The following is a 16,042-nucleotide window of genomic DNA, read 5'->3' as shown; positions in this document are numbered from 1 at the left end:
CTGGGAATCCCCGAGGAAGTTTAGAGCAGGCCCCTTGGTGTATCAAGGGGGGAAACTGAGGCCCAGAGAAGGAAAAGGAGTTGCATATAACAGTGCAGACTTGGGACTGGTGAGCTCCTGCCCTTCCCTCATGACTGAGAATGATTCTCTTTCCTCTTAAAACATAAATCAGTGTCTTGCTTTACGAAAATGCCATCTACAAAAATCTATTATTCAGAAACACAAATATGTTGATTAGAATGATAAGTCACATTGCAAAAGCCTTCTTCTCTTTAAAGGAGAAGGAGCCAGAGGGCTCCTCCCATGGCAGGCTTTCTTCCAATATTTCATGTGGGTTTTGTTCTACCAAATTCCATGTATGGTACAAGTATATTTCATAACTTAGCCCTCTGGAATGCCAAAACTGCTCCACAGATGTTAGCACATTGTTGTTTATGATGATGGATTCATAAGGATTTGGGAGAAGGGACATTGGGAAAGCCCTAATTTAAGAGGTTGATAGCATGAGGGCCTCAGACCCATCTGTGGGGCTCAGTTGGGGTCAGGGCAGGATCAGCTACATAATTTGCAAAATAAAATAGTTGGGACCGGGCGGCGCCTATGGCTCAGTGGGCAGGGCGCTGGCCCCATATACCAAGGGTGGCAGGTTCAAACCCAGCCCCAGCCAAACTGCAACAAAAAAATAGCCCAGTGTTGTGGTGGGCGCCTGTAGTCCCAGCTACTTGGGAGGTTGAGGCAAAAGAATCACCTAAGCCCAGGAGTTGGAGGTTGCTGTGAGTAGTGTGATGCCACGGCATTCTACTGAGGATGATAAAGTGAAACTCTGTCTCTACAAAAAAAAAAAAAAAAAACAGTTGGGACCACTTGTTCAAACATTAAGATTTCAAGATGAGGGTGGCGCCTGTGGCTCAGTGAGTGGGGCGCCGGCCCCATGTACCAAGGGTGGCGGGTTCAAACCCAGCCCCGGCTGAACTGCAACCAAAAAATAGCCGGGCGTTGTGGCGGGCACCTGTGGTCCCAGCTGCTCAGAAGGCTGAGGCAGGAGAATCGCGGAAGCCCAAGAGCTAGAGGTTGCTGTGAGTTCTGTGACATCATGGCACTCTACCGAGGGCGGTAAAGTGGGACTCTGTCTCTACAAAAAAAAAAAAATATTTCAAGATGACAGCAGCAGAGTATTAAACCAAGCATGGGGCCACCTAAAGGTGGGACTCTGAGGTCAAACACCCATGATGCTGGCCCTAGCTCAACATGAATGGTGGGGTGGATTGCTGGTATGGAGATGAGGTGCCCAAAGGTGAGGGGCAAGGCTGATAAACCACAAATATGGATATCCAGATGCTTTATTTCTTCTTTTTTTTTTTTTATTTTAGTTTCACTCTGTCTCCCCAGCTAGAGTGCTGTGGCATCCTAGCTCACGGCAACCTCAAATTCTTGGGCTCAAGCAATCTTCTTGCCTCAGCCTCTCAAGTAGCGAGGACTACTGCGTGTACTACTACCACGCCTGGCTAATTTTCCTATTTTTTTTTTTTTTTTTTAGTAGAGATGAGTCTCTCTTGTTCAGGCTGGTCTGGAACTCCTGAGCTCAAGCAATCCACCTTCCTTGGCCTCCCAGAGTGCTAGAGTGCTAGAGTTACAGGCAGGAGCTAGTGCGCTGGCAGCTTTGCAGTTCTTTGCCTTCCCACATCTGTTTGGTTTAAGCTCCCAGTAAATGAGTCACTCCTGCAGTCACAGACTGGCAAGGCAGGAAGGGAGGGCAGAGAACTGCACAAATTGGGCAGTAGCTCAGGTCACGGATGGGCTCCGGACTGCAGGCCAGGCCTTGAGCTAGTGCTGCACACTCCAAACCACTTAATGTGCAGAGAAATGGCAGCACAGCACGGCAGCTAAGAGGACAGGCTCCAGAGACAGATGCCTGGGTTCAAAGCCCACTGGCTGCAAAATCCTTGGGTTCAAAGCTCACTGGCTCCAAAATCCTTGGGCAGGTTTCATACTTGTGCTGTGCCTCAGTTTTCTCAGCTGCAGGACAACATTTTAAGGGTTACCTGCGTTATGGGACGGTTCATCTATTTTAAGCTCTTGACTGGCACGCAGTGATGTTTGATGAATGTCTGCTGCATCAGGGTGAAGCTGATGCTGAGGAAGGAGTGACCCCCCCCCCAAGTCAAGTAGTAGATTCTCCATTTTACAGGGGAAAACTGTGACCCAGAGGTGAGGGGAATTGCCTGAGGCCACCCAGCAAATGAAGAGGCTGTGCTCTTTGGTGTCACAGTACCTGGCAGGGAAGCTTTCTGGTTTTGTGTAAATTCAGGTCCTGAACTCGCATTGCTGATTCAAAGTCCGTCCCTTAGCTGGGCACACACTTGCTGGGCCTCACCTGTGTGCTGGGCCATCTTCTTGGAGCTAAAGGTGGGAGGGAGGAGACTGAGAGTGCAGTGATTCTGGCTCTAGCTCATGTCTGGTCCCTGGGGAGGGTGCAGGAGAAAGGGACGTGGGGAGGGTTCTGTCCTGGGTTTGGGGGGAGGAGAAGACAAGCACAGAGGGACTCTTCAGCCTGCTGAGTTCATCGTGGAAGTTCACAACCAGCCCAGTTCCCTCCACCTCAGCCTCCCAGGCAGGTGGTGTCAAGAGGCAGGTGATAACCTAAAAGCATGGTGAGCAACAGAGAAATCACAGGCCACAAAGACTTCTGGGGAGCCACACCCTGTTTTCTTTTTTTCTTTTTTTTTTTTGTGGTTTTTGGCCGGGGCTGGGTTTGAACCCGCTACCTCCGGCATATGGGACCGGCGCCCTACTCCTTGAGCCACAGGCACTGCCCCACACCCTGTTTTCTTTCCATGAGTGAAAGAAAGACAGGAACAGAGCTCACAGAGCATGAGTTTGGGGGTGTAGGGGGCCTGCTGGCTTTCACCTCGGACCTCAGCACTCACTTGGGGGCCTTCCCGCCCTCCTCACTCATCCCTGCTTTGCTGCTCTTACCTCCCCAGGGTCAGTGGACTTTCCCCCTTCATGGGTGACAACGATAACGAAACCTTAGCCAACGTTACCTCAGCCACCTGGGACTTCGATGACGAGGCCTTTGATGAGATCTCCGATGATGCCAAGGATTTCATCAGCAGTTTGCTGAAGAAAGATATGAAGTAATGAGTTGAGATTTCAGCCTTTGCAGCCTCCCCTCTCCCTGCACTGGGGACGGAAGGCAGGGGTTTCCTTTGCCTGCTGTAGCTCCTCTTCCACCCAGGCCTGGCCAGTCCTGGCGTTCCCTGAGGAGGGGAGGGTGGGCATTGTGACAGACCCAGCTCAGGTGTACATGGTATTCCTAGGCCCTTGTTCCCTGGTCCTAGACACTGTGTTTATCTGTAGAAACAGCACAGAACCCTGACTTGAAAAACAGCACCTGACCTATCAGTCTCAGGCGGAGGAGGAGCTTGTTCTGTGTGAATAATGATCACCCCACTTATTTTCTGGTTGTGGCCTGTCAAAGCCATCTGGAACCTCAGCTCCTCTTCAAAGGTTGCAGGGAAATTACCCTCTCAACAAACAAGAGCAGTGACAGAGGCATCCTTAGGACCTGTTCATGCCTCCTGATCTTGTCCCCAGATAATTATGGCTTGGTGTATTTTCCATATCTGAATATTAACAGCTGCCTTCCCGAACATGGCCAGGTATCTTCGAACCTGGGTTCAGGTATGATCTGAACCCAGATCAGTGGGTTCAGCCCTCTCACAGCTCCATCTCTGTCCCCCAGGCCCCAACAGTATGGACTGTGAAGTTCCCCACCTCTGCCCTCTGGTACAGCCCAAGGGGTCAGTGGGTCAATGTGGAACAGTCAGGAACAGCGGGACGTCAGTGTGCCTAGGCCTGAGGCTGTAGGGAAAAGGCAGTGAAAGAGACCAGAGCCCAGAGGAGGAGGGATTGGTGGTGCGCAGATGTGTTGATGAAGACTGTCCTGGTGAAAGGGGCACCCTGAAGAGAGCTGCCCAGGGGAAGGGAGCAGAGAGGTGACAGGTGAGACTAGCTGGCCTGGTAACTGCTCACCCACTCTGTAGCTGTGGGCCAGATGAGGCAGGGCCTAGCGTAGGTGTGCCCAAGAGCTTGGAGCAAAGTGGTGATCTTTCATCCGATCCTCCATCCTCCTCGGAAGCACTTGCAGCCTTGCCTGAGAAGTTGAGATGGCTGGGGCAGGGAAAAGGGAGGGGTGGCCCTTCCCTGGTAACTTGGCAGCCTTGTGAGGCTGCAGCTGGCTGCCCTCTGGGAACATGCTGATCAGAACAGAAGGCAGTTGCTTTGGGACACTGCTAGAGAGTAACTGAGACAGCTCTGTCTGGTTGCTGCTACCCGCCCCCTTCTAGGTCCTCTTCAGCCAGCTCAGGGCAAACTCCCCCAGAGGCCACATTTCACACTCCTCCACAGGGAGGTTTCCAGCCTGCTGCTGTCACAGTCTGTATCAGAAATGGACACAGCCCAAAGAGAATGAGGATGTTGTGGGGGTCTAAATTCCCTTCCCATGTTAGGGCTCCCAATGCCCAAGGTGCTTCAGGAGATGGAGCCCTCCCTACAGTGACTCTTGTCTGAGAATGGCTTTTGTCAGCCCATCTTCATTCACTAAAGATTTGGTATATAGGGTGGTGTCTGTGGCTCAGTGAGTAGGGCGCCGGCCCCATATACCGAGGGTGGCGGGTTCAAACCTGGCCCGGGCCAAACTGCAACAACAACAACAAAATAGCTGGGCCATTGTGGCGGGCACCTGTAGTCCCAGCTACTTGGGAGGCTGAGGCAAGAGAATCGCCTAAGCCCAAGAGCTGGAGGTTGCTGTGAGCTGTGATGCCATGGCACTCTACTGAGGGTGATAAAGTGAGACTCTGTCTCTACCAATAAATAAATAAATAAATAAATAAAAAGAGTTGGTATATATACCTTGTTTTCTCATCTGACCTCGAATTAAATCAGTAACACGTTGTGTTAGGCCCCTCTGTTCTCATGAAATGAACTCACCAAAGAACTGATCTTATTCAAATAAATCAAGACACTAAATTTCCACCAACTCTTATACCCAGCATCTCTTCAGCCAGCAATCTCTATCCATCAGCACTTGTTAAAAAACACTTTTCGGCTCAGCACTTGTAGCAGTTAGGGTGCCAGCCACATACACCAGAGCTGGCAGGTTCAAATCCAGCCCGGGCCCGCCAAACAACAATGACAACTACAACCAAAAAATAAAAATAGCCGGACGTTGTGGCAGGTGCCTGTAGTCCCAGTTACTCGGGAGGCTGAGGCAAGAGAATCTCTTAAGCCCAAGAGTTTGAGGTTGCTGTGAGCTGTGATACCACAGCACTCTACTGAGGGCAACAAAGTGAGACTCTGTCTCAAAAAAAGAAAAAAGCCTTTTCTATTATAAAAGCAATACATGCAAATTGTAGATGATTTGAAGCATTGATAAAATTTTAATTCATCCATAATTCCTTTATTTAAAGATGACTAACGTCTTGTTGACTGCCTTTCAGTCATTTTTCTATGTATGTTAGCATTTGGTTCTTCAGGCCTTATTAGTCCTATTACAATTAAGGTGATGACCCTAAAAGATTTCTAGATCCCCAGAGCTTTCGGAAGGATGAGATGAGTTTCATTGCAGTTCAAAGGTTGTCACAATTCACAGGTTACATGTAGGACACGCTTATTTGGGTTGTAACAGGAAAAACCTGGTACTCCATTGCACCATAAGACATGAAAATTCAATGGTTCACAGAGATTGTATCCTGGTGTTTACGCTTCCCACTCATCTGGACAGGGAGGCAGAAGGATTAGGCTCCACCCTCCTGTGCCCAGTGGAATGACCCCCCACCCTGACATATGAGCCCTCCCAGGATGTGTCGGCCTTGCAGCACGCACTCTTCCTAGATCCTGGGAGCAGGCCATGGGGCTCCAGTTGTTTTCATGGTGGTTAGGCCTTCTTGACACTGAGCTAGGCTGGGTCTAGTCAGTGTAACCAGAACCAAGAGAGGGCAGAGGTGAAGAGCATGGTGACCTGATCTGGGGGATGGACTGGGAGTAGGATCCCTGACCTCTGTCCCTGTGCCTGGGACAGGTAAACTCCCACCCCCACCATTTCTGATCTAGTCACAGTGGCCTCTGCGTAGTCTCCTCCTACTCAGAAATCCTCTGATCTCTGCCTCCATCAGAAGCCGCCTGGACTGCACCCAGTGCCTCCAGCATCCGTGGCTGATGAAGGACACCAAGAACATGGAAGCCAAGAAGCTCTCCAAGGACCGGATGAAGAAATACATGGCAAGAAGGAAATGGCAGGTAATGTGAGGGTCACTTTGGACTGGGATATCGTCCCTCGTGTTGTCTTTATTTAAGCTGCTTTTATTCCTAGCTCTCCTTGGCCTCCAAGAAAGTTTAGATTTGTTTCTGAAATAGTCTTGGACCAATTTAGGCAGCTGATTAAGGGACAGTGGTCTGCTTAGTCCTGGGCACTGAGTTCCTTTCTCAGGGGAAATTGGATTCCTAACCACATTCTCTCCAAGAACCTGCTCAGCATTGTCCCGGAGGGGCCTCACACAGCCTGGCCCTTACTCAGGTCAGGTCACCGACGCTTCATGTCTTCACGGATGAGCAGCATGAGGCCTATTGGCAACCCCGGAGAATGTGATCTCCTTAAAGGTCGTGTGATGGTCTCTCATTGCTTTACAGTGAGGGAGAGAGACAGGCCCCCATCCTCTAGGGAGGCTGTATGTTAATAGCTACATGTCCTTAGCAAGTGACTTAACCTTGCTGTGGATTTGTTTTCTCATTTGTAAAGTGGGTAATAGTGGTACCAACTTCACATCATTGCTGTGATAAGTATATGAGATCATCTTCACATGGCCTCCAGTACAACCCCTACCATGAGTGCGTGTTCAGAAATGATACCAGTAGCTCATAGGTACTGAGGCTGGCCATGTGTTGGGGACCATTCAAAGCACTTGCTATGCACTGTCTTTTAATCCTGCAAGGCAGGTACTATGATTATCCCCACTTTACAGACAAACCAAGGCCGACAAGGGGTTAGGAAAGTTACCTAGGATCACACATGAACCTACAGCGTGGTTCCAAAGCATACAGTCTTAACAACACAAAACTGCCTCTGGTAACAGGATGGGTAAAATCATCCAAAACAAGGGAGTGCTTATTTATTATCATTATCATTTATTTTATTAATTTTATTATTACAATTAGGATCTTCAAAAATTCCTGGGCTGCTGGCGAGCGCATGGTTTCGCCAGCAGAGACGTGTAATGGGAACTGAAGAACTGGGCATGGAAGAACATAGCGCACAAGGAATTATGCGCTATCACCAGAGCTCTCCATTCCCCAGCCTGGGTGTGGGCAGGGGTGCGGAGCAGACGACAGCCACGGGTGGCTGTGGTTATGAGCAAATGCTCCCGGGGCAGGAGTTTGAGGTTAGGGATGGCGCCTGAGCTAGAGCACAGAGAAGGGCTGTTTGTTTCAAACAAACAAACAACAAACAAACAAAACAGAAAGGGGTCTACAAAATAAAAGCTTGGCTTTATTAATGATCCTATGGCCAGCTGATCTCACAAAAGTACTTCTGAAAAGCTAGGGTAGCTGGTATGAGGATGGGACAGTCCCCTGAGGACAGTTGAACTGGATTTTGTTTGGATGAGGCTGTGGGTTAGGGGAGCAGCCTTATCACCTCAGAACATCTGCAGGTGGACCATGGTCAGGAGGATGGCTGAACACTGGGGATAAGTGTGGTAAAGAGATAAGGAAGTGGGAGAGGAGGCAAATGGATTCCTCCAGCCAGATCAGTCAGGAAACATTATTAGCCATTGGGTTTTTTTGGAAGGGTAGAATTCATAGAAGGAACCTTAATGTCATATTTTAATATAGGTGGCAGCATCTGGAAATGATTTTTCCTCAAAATCAGTGATCAGGTTGCACAAAATAGCACACAAAAATGTAGTCCACAAAATCCCATCCAACAAGTAACGTTCCTGAAGCATAATTTCCCTGGTACTAGTTCAGCTGTGGGTGACCATCGTGTGTTACGGTGCTTCCTTAGGAAACTGTTCTCCATATTTTAACTCCAGTCCTCATCACCTCAGCTCCCCCTGGAATAGGGGTTCCCTCTTGCAGCAGCCAAGGTTCTATGCGGTGAAGTGGGGCCGGTAGGCTGCAGGAGAGCGAGAGGGCCAGGGCAGGCCCAGAACGCTCTACAGCTGTGCCAGAGAAAGGAGCTTCTTGTTCTGCTGTGGTTTTCATAAAAGGCCCCCGGAGGATGCAACTGACATAGGAACAGATCTCTGCAGGCAAGACTGGTTAGGTATAGATGACTAATCATATTATTCATTTAGAAGGAAGTTATTCTGAAAGAAGATATATTTTAAACTTACATGAAAAATTGTACAAAGACATGTTGGTGAGTCATAGCAAGAGGGATAGGTGAGTTCAGCAGGATAACGGGGCTTCTGCATACAAACCAGAAGGAAAGGTAATGAATTGGAGGTCCCTGGGCAACCATCTTTATTCTCTGGGAACCACCAGCAGCATAGACAAAAGGGCAACAGGGGAGAAAGCATTAGACTTGATACTGCACAGAGTATTCTTGGCCATCCCATTTGGATAGTCTATATTGCCCAGAGGAAATCTTGAGACTGTTGGTCTATATGGGGTAGGGAGCCTCCTGCCCCATGTATCTCAGGCTGGTGTGGGGGTTACCAGCGTGCCTTGTTTTGCCAGGGACTGTTTTAGTTTTAGCAGTGAAAGACCCTAATCCTGGGGTTTCTGCAGTCTGCACACCAGCATGGCTGTGCCAGCTTTCCAAGGGGTGGGGAGTCTGCAAGGAAGGCAGTTAAAGAGGCTAGTACAGATACTGCCCACCAGGTACAAGGAACCCAGCCTTGGCAGCTGCCCTCAAACAAGAAAAAGGCTTCCTGGGTGGCGCCTGTGGCTCAGTGAGTAGGGCACCGTCCCCATATACTGAGGGTGGTGGGTTCAAACCCGGCCCCAGCCAAACTGCAACAAAAAAATAGCCGGGCATTGTGGTGGGCGCCTGTAGTCCCAGCTACTCGGGAGGCTGAGGCAAGAGAATTACCTAAGCCCCAGAGCTGGAGATTGCTGTGAGCTGTGGCACCATGGCATTCAACGCAGGTTGAATGACAAAGTGAGACTCTGTCTCTAAAAAAAAAAAAGAAAAGAAAAAAGCTTCCTCAAAACAAGGATGTAAATTAGAGAATTGAAACTTGGTTGTTTTGCTATTCCAAAAATTCCCAAAGGTCTTGATCAGTAAAGCAGCAACCAAGTTTCAGCTCAAAAGCATGAAACTAGAAGACTAGAACATACAGAGTTCTGACAGAGAACTTCCTTACCAATTATTTTTCTCTAATCAGTTTCCAAAGATTGAATTCTGGTGTAGAGTGTTTTTAAATTTTTCCCTATTGTGCATTTTTTACATTTCTCCCTGTTTTAGAAATTATATGCTGAGTATCTCTATCTGCTAGAAAATTCCCGCGTATATGAGGCCTACTTATTTGTTAATATACTTGCTACTTCCCCTGAAATACTATAACTCTTTTGTTTGCCTCATTCTGATAACTTCATATTAGTCATTTCCTTACATGTTAAAATCAGAAAGAGAAAAGACATCTATCTGCACCACCCATGTACCATGCAGGTGTCTGGAATTAGGGAGCCCCTGGCTCAGGGGAGTGTCCGTGTGTGTTAATCACAGTCTTTCTGCAGAAGACTAGAGAAGCCAGATTAGAATCTTCTAAGGCCAGGCATGGTCGCTCACACCTATAATCCCAGCACTCTGGGAGTCCAAGATGGGTAGATTGCTTGAGCTCAGGAGTTCAACGCCAGCCTGAGAAAGAGCGAGACTCTGTCTCTAAAAATAGCTGGGCATTGGGCAGTGCCTGTGGCTCAGTGAGTAGGGCGCCGGCCCCATATGCCGAGGGTGGCGGCTTCAAACCCGGCCCCGGCCAAACTGCAACAAAAAATAGCCGGGTGTTGTGGCGGGCGCGTGTAGTCCCAGCTGCTCAGGAGACTGAGGTAAGAGAATCACGTAAGCCCAAGAGTTAGAGGTTGCTGTGAGCCGTGTGACGCCACGGCACTCTACCCGAGGGCGGTACAGTGAGACTCTGTCTCTACAAAAAAAAAAAAATAGCTGGGCATTGTGGTGGGCGCCTGTAGTCCCAGATGCTTGGGAGGCTGAGCCAAGTGGATCACTTGAGCCCACTGCTGTGAGCTATGACACCACAGCACTCTACCAAGGGCAACAAAGTGAGACTCTGTCTCCAAAAAAAAAAAGATTAGAATCTTCTAGTCTAATGACACTGACGGGAACTGATTTGCACAAAGTCACCCAGCAATTGGTGGCAAGAGAACTAATCTGCCGCTTATTGGAAACCAGCCCTCTGAGTTTGGAGCCTCCCAGCCCAGGGCAAAGCAATCAGTGCTGGGTAAAGGGAATCTCCCATTGGGTAGGGCAGAGTCTGAACTTGGGCAGATTAGGCAGTGGCATAGTCTGATATTGACTCCCATAGGAAGGGCCACTACAGCTGGCACCACCTTTCCCCCAGGGCAGGGAAGCCTCCCATGGGAAGAGTGAGTCTCTAGTCTCCCCACACTCCCGGTAGCACAACAGCCTCTCTCAGAAGAGCATGAAAGGTTGCCAAGTGGCGTCAGTCTGCAGGAGCACGGTGATTCTGCATGCAGTGAAGTTAGTTGTCCAGTAGCCTTCTCTCACCTTCTTCCTTATTTACCTCCACCTGCAGCTTCCTGTGTTCTGTTCAGCGACCCAGCTTCACCATGGCAGCAGGAGGCCAGAAGCATAGCCATACCACACTAGTGATATGTGCAAGAACAGGTGGCCAGAGGACAGGGCAAGGTGGAATGTCTGTCCAAAATGCACGAGACAGTCTGCAACAGAAGAGCAGGGGGCAGAAAGTGATTGTGGTTGTAGCAAGTCTCCACGAAAACCATACACACATGCGTGCACGCACAAACAATTTTTCACGTAATTCCTTAGCATCCTGAAGTTCTTTGCTTTCAAAATAATCTTTTTACTGAAGCATTCTAACTTTCCAAGTAGTCTGAAATCAAGCTTTGCTACACAATTATAAGAGGGACTTTACCTAACAAATGCAAGCGGTAGACCTGGTTCTTTGTACCCTCAATGATTCCCCAACAATAAAAAACAAAAAGATAGGGTGGCGCCTGTGGCTCAAGGAGTAGGGCACCGGCCCCATATGCCGGAGGTGGTGGGTTCAAACTCAGCCCCAGCCAAAAAAAAAGATAATATATAAGAGTTAAAAAAAAAAAAAAAAAAAGAGGGCGGCGCCTGTGGCTCAGCGAGTAGGGCGCCGTCCCCCTCTACTGATGGTGGTAGGTTCAAACCCAGCCCCGGCCAAACTGCAACAACAACAACAAAAATAGCTGGGCATTGTGGCAGGTGCCTGTAGTCCCAGCTACTCAGGAGGCTAAGGCAAGAGAATCGCCTAAACCCAGTATTAGAGGTTGCTGCGAGCTATGATGTCATCGCACTCTACAGAGGGTGATAAAGTGAGACTCTGTCTCTAAAAAAAAATAAAAGAAAGAAATCAAGTTTTGCTGAAATACTTGAGTGTGTGAAGTTAACTCAGGAGGAAAATGGCTTTGCTGGCAGTTTGAGGTCCTATGAGTGTATACAAGCCATGTGCCTACAAAGAGGCTGTTTCTGGGACAAGTGGCCAGTCTGTGGTGACATCCACTGTCTGGGTGCACAGCCTTTGGATGCCAGACAAAAATGCTCTGAATGCAGGGGTGGAAGGACTTGCTTATGCCTTAGTTTTCTTGGTCATTCCCATGGAGCTTAGAAAAAGGGCAAAAAACTTTATTGAAAGGTAAGAAACAGGGACACAATTGTACATTGTTGGGGATTTCACAACCTAAATCCTACACGTGGTAGAATTTTCACAATGCAAAGCAATTACATCTGGAGCTTTCAGCCTTTTTAGGAGAAATTCTGTCCTCTCCCAAGCTTAGTCTCAGAAAAGCAAAATGCCATTGCTTTTCATGCCTGTGGGCACTGCTTTCAGATGCCTGAGTGTGCACCGCAGCCGAACACCCCCCCAGAGCTCACTGCACAGTCACAGACTTGTGCTGGGGCCAGCCAGAGTGTTTCTCCAAATCTCTTAAGTATCCAAATCATAAACAGAACTAAATAGGACTTTGGAGATCGTCTTGTCCAAACCCCTCTTTATATAGAAAAGGCAACTGAAGCCCAGAGAAGTTAAGTGACTTGCCCAAGGTCAACAGAAAGCTAGAAAGCTGTTTTGTTGGGTTTTCTCCTGGTATTTTTGCATCAGGACCTGTGTGATCGGCAGTAACTATTCTTTTGGCTGATTAAAATCCCACTGCTGGCATCTTTTTACGAGAAACAGCCACACTAGGCCCAGTCAGCAATAAGTCTCTGGAGCTGTCTCAGCCTGCACTCGCTTTATATAAACTATCCCTTTTATGGGAGTTGAAGCACAGTATGAAAGGGTTTTTGTCTCATGTTGACCTTGTTTAGTCACATTAACGCACACATCAGTTCCAGGCCCCATTCCATTCCCCGAACATCTTCTGACACGCTGATAGTGCTGAGCAGAGCAAGGTTGGGCTCACTCTTCTGGCAGGAGCTCGGCAGTCAGAGGCCCTCATTCTGGGGAACAGCTGCTCCTCCTGGGCTGGGCTCCTCTCCTCAGAGACCCCAGCACTGCCTGGCTGGAACTAGGGACACCGCCGGAGTCCAACCCCAGTGTCTGTTTTCCAGAAAACGGGCAATGCTGTGAGAGCCATTGGAAGATTGTCCTCTATGGCAATGATCTCAGGGCTCAGTGGCAGGAAATCCTCAACAGGGTCACCAACCAGCCCGCTCAATGCAGAAAAGCTAGAATCTGAAGGTAAGGAGGGTTTTCTCCAACAGCTGGGGAGAAAGAAAGGGTTGGGGGACACAGGAACATTTGTAGGTGGTGGTTTTATTTTGTTTTTGTTATTTTTTTTTAATACACCCTACAAAGATGAATTTGGAAGTATTTGGGGGTTGCCTTGACAACAACTACTAAGCCTAGTAATTATTCTTTATTTGTTTAACCTTAGGCTTTATTTGTTTAATAATTTTCCCTATGAAAACTAGACAGCCTCAGTTGTTTTATTTTTTAATCTTCCTTCCTGGTGACTTTTTCTTTTGTCTTGACCTCAACTATTCTTTTCCCTATATTTTGTATAAGAATCAACAAAGACTTTATTAGAAGCATCCGCTTTTCTTATTATAAAAGTAATACTTATATATTGATAGGCAAAAATAAAAATCACACATAGTTCTGTAACATGTTAAAATATCCTATTTTCTGCTGAATTTGCGTTTTTGTTTTTAACAAAAATTAACTGATATAGTCCATGTTCTTTTGACATTGTTCATGCTGCTAAATCATCTCATTTGAGCTGGGCAGACGGAAACTGTCAGGGTCCCTCCTGGAGACCCCAGGTTTGTTACTCTCCCGCCATCTTTGAGATGCCGTCTCGTGCGTTCCTCAGTGAAGGCCTCAGCTTCTTCCTGCTTCAGATGCACACAGGGCCTGGCCCTTGTCTTCTTGAGGCACCTCGTTTGGCCAGAGGACCCACCCCAATCCTTCACTGTCTGGTACTTTTTGTATCTGTAGGTGAGAAGCTGAGTCTAGATTCCTTGGTGAACAAAGGCAGAGTAATTGGCAGGGCCAGTAATTGGCAGCTCGGAGCTTTCTTGCAGCTGGGGACAAAGTCTGCAGCACATGGGCCTGGTCACTCTGAGCCACTCCTGCCACTCCCCAAATGACCCAGAAATACCCTGAAGGGAGGGAGAGGATATAGGAGGCTCCCAATAACGGCTTTCCCCTGGACCAGTCCCACATCCCGTGAAGTCACATTAACACACACATCAGTTACACTCACACACTCATTACAACGTGAAGGCAGTGTGAGTATGCAGAACAGAACCCCTGGCAAGTTGAAGATGCCTTTACGACCTGGGTCCTCTCGTCTAAGGAACAGGGGAAGGACCACCTGTGGGAGGAGGGCAAAGAGGTGCTGGGATCAGGAAGGCTGGTGAGGGTCTGTCCTTCTGAGATACCCTTAACTAAAATCCTGAGACAGCAGGAAACGCAGCCAGAAATCCTTTTTAAAGATGATTTCCCTTTTCAATCTGTCAGCATAAGGGGAGAGGGAGGCTGAACATTTCCTCAGATTGGGCACAGTTCTGTCTTATGCCAAAAACCATTTGGCAGCGGGCCATCCTGTCCCCAGGAGAAAAGGCATGCTGATGATTCGGTTCTCTAAGTTGCATTATTTCCTAAATTATCGCATTTTTTTTAAGTTAGCTCTTTTAAACTAGAGGAGAGGAGAGAACAAGGAATAAAGAAATGACCTGGTCTTCTTCCTTGTCTTCTAGAAGATGTGTCCCAATCTTTCCTTGAGGCTGTTGCTGAGGAAAAGCCCCACATAAAACCCTATTTCTCTAAGACCATTCGTGATTTAGAAGTCGTGGAGGGAAGTGCTGCTAGATTTGACTGCAAGATTGAAGGTAAGTGGCAGCTGTGCGTGGTGGACGGCGGAGCCCCTACCCTGTACCCGTCAGTGTTATGCAATCTGGAGCAATTAGGAGCAGCCAGGCCTGGGGAAACTGGGTGAGGAGGAGCTGATGAGAAACGGTTGCTCCCTCCACTCCTGCCTCCTGGAGGTTAGTGCCCTTCAGAGACTTACCAGGGGCACATTTGATATTTCACCTACTTACTTACACCTCCCTGACTGTGGAACATGCTTGATGAAATGAGCTTTGTAAGCCGCCAAGGAGCCAGTGAAGTGCTGCCCACACAAAAGTAGAGCCAGCTCTGCTACTCACCCACAGGCTGGGTGGCTTTCCAAGGGGAGAGATCTCATGCTCCTGGTTCAAGGCCCCTGCCTGCAAGATGATATCTGACCCACCAGGGGTCCTTGCAGATTCTACGAGGTGACATAGTGAAAAAGGGAAACCTTAAGCTTTTAAAAGATATCATGGAGTAGAGTTGAGTTGTGGGACTGGCCAGTGCAGGGAGAGAGCACATGGTGTGACTTCACACTGAGGCCAGGTGGGTTCCAGGCACCTGGGACAAAGCACTCCTTGTCCTCATGCCACTTCTCTGCTTGCCAGGAATAATGCGGACACGGGATCATGAGGGGTCAGAGCTCAGGGGACCTGGAAGCAATCTTGCCATGCACCTGAGAAATGAGCAAAATGGATGGCACAGGCTTTTCAGATTCCACAGATTGCAACATTATAGAGAGATGAAGGGCAAGATGAGACAGGCCACTTTGTTCCGCGTCTGTGACTTTCACATGCCAACTAGGGTGGAGGGCTACCTCCCATTTTGGTCTTACCAAATAAAGCGTGGAAGCTTGTTAAGCAACTTTACCAAGGCCAAATAGCATGGGCCGCGGTCAGAACAAATCATGCCCCTCACTCTGTGGGGTTCACAGCTCTGTAACTCTCTACACTGCCTTTTAAGTGAAATAACCCAAAGTTAGGAATGAAAAAGCAATTTTTCTCCTGTATCTTTATAGAATCAAAGTGCCTAGTAAATACTTGGCCTACCATAAATTTTTTTTCTTTTTCTCATTCAATTAAAAAACAACAACTAGATGTTCTGCCTTTGATGATGTGAAAGTTCTCAGACTGGGAAATCTGCCAGACGCTTTGGGGCCACTGCTTGTAACTCTCACCATCACCGTTGCCCTTGGTTCTTAAGAAGTTCTTCTCTGGCTCGGCGCCTGTGGCTCAAGCTGCTAAGGCGCCAGCTACATACATCTGAGCTGGTGGGTTCGAATCCAGTCCGGGCCCACCAAAACAACAATGATGGCTGCAACCCAAAAATAGCCCGGCATTGTGGCAGGTACCTGTAGTCCCAGCTACTTGGGAGGCAGAGGCAGGAGAATTGCTTGAGCTCAGGAGTTGGAGGTTGCTGTGAGCTGTGATGCTACGGCACTCTACCCAGGCGACAGCTTGAGG

The 16,042-nt window shown here is 48.4% G+C and overlaps 1 protein-coding gene across 5 annotated transcripts in view; it reads left to right on the top strand.

Annotated features, from left to right (window-relative positions):
• The window catches only part of MYLK (myosin light chain kinase), a 212,626-nt gene that overhangs the window by 193,136 nt on the left and 3,448 nt on the right, over positions 1 to 16,042 (top strand). For 3 of the 5 annotated variants that reach the window (XM_053565244.1, XM_053565242.1, XM_053565245.1), the window contains 4 exons: positions 2,985 to 3,137; positions 6,177 to 6,300; positions 12,797 to 12,926; positions 14,450 to 14,581. In XM_053565244.1, the coding sequence (XP_053421219.1) occupies positions 2,985 to 3,137; positions 6,177 to 6,300; positions 12,797 to 12,926; positions 14,450 to 14,581 (539 nt within the window). Of the gene's footprint in view, positions 1 to 2,984; positions 3,138 to 6,176; positions 6,301 to 11,360; positions 12,927 to 14,449; positions 14,582 to 16,042 lie in introns of those variants that run through there. The other 2 variants (XM_053565243.1, XM_053565246.1) reach the window with 2 other exon arrangements.

Source organism: Nycticebus coucang, chromosome 16 (genome assembly GCF_027406575.1).
Source record: "Nycticebus coucang isolate mNycCou1 chromosome 16, mNycCou1.pri, whole genome shotgun sequence".
NCBI lineage: Eukaryota > Metazoa > Chordata > Mammalia > Primates > Lorisidae > Nycticebus > Nycticebus coucang.
Note: the sequence above shows the minus strand (reverse complement) of the source record. Positions and strands in the feature narration are given on the sequence as shown.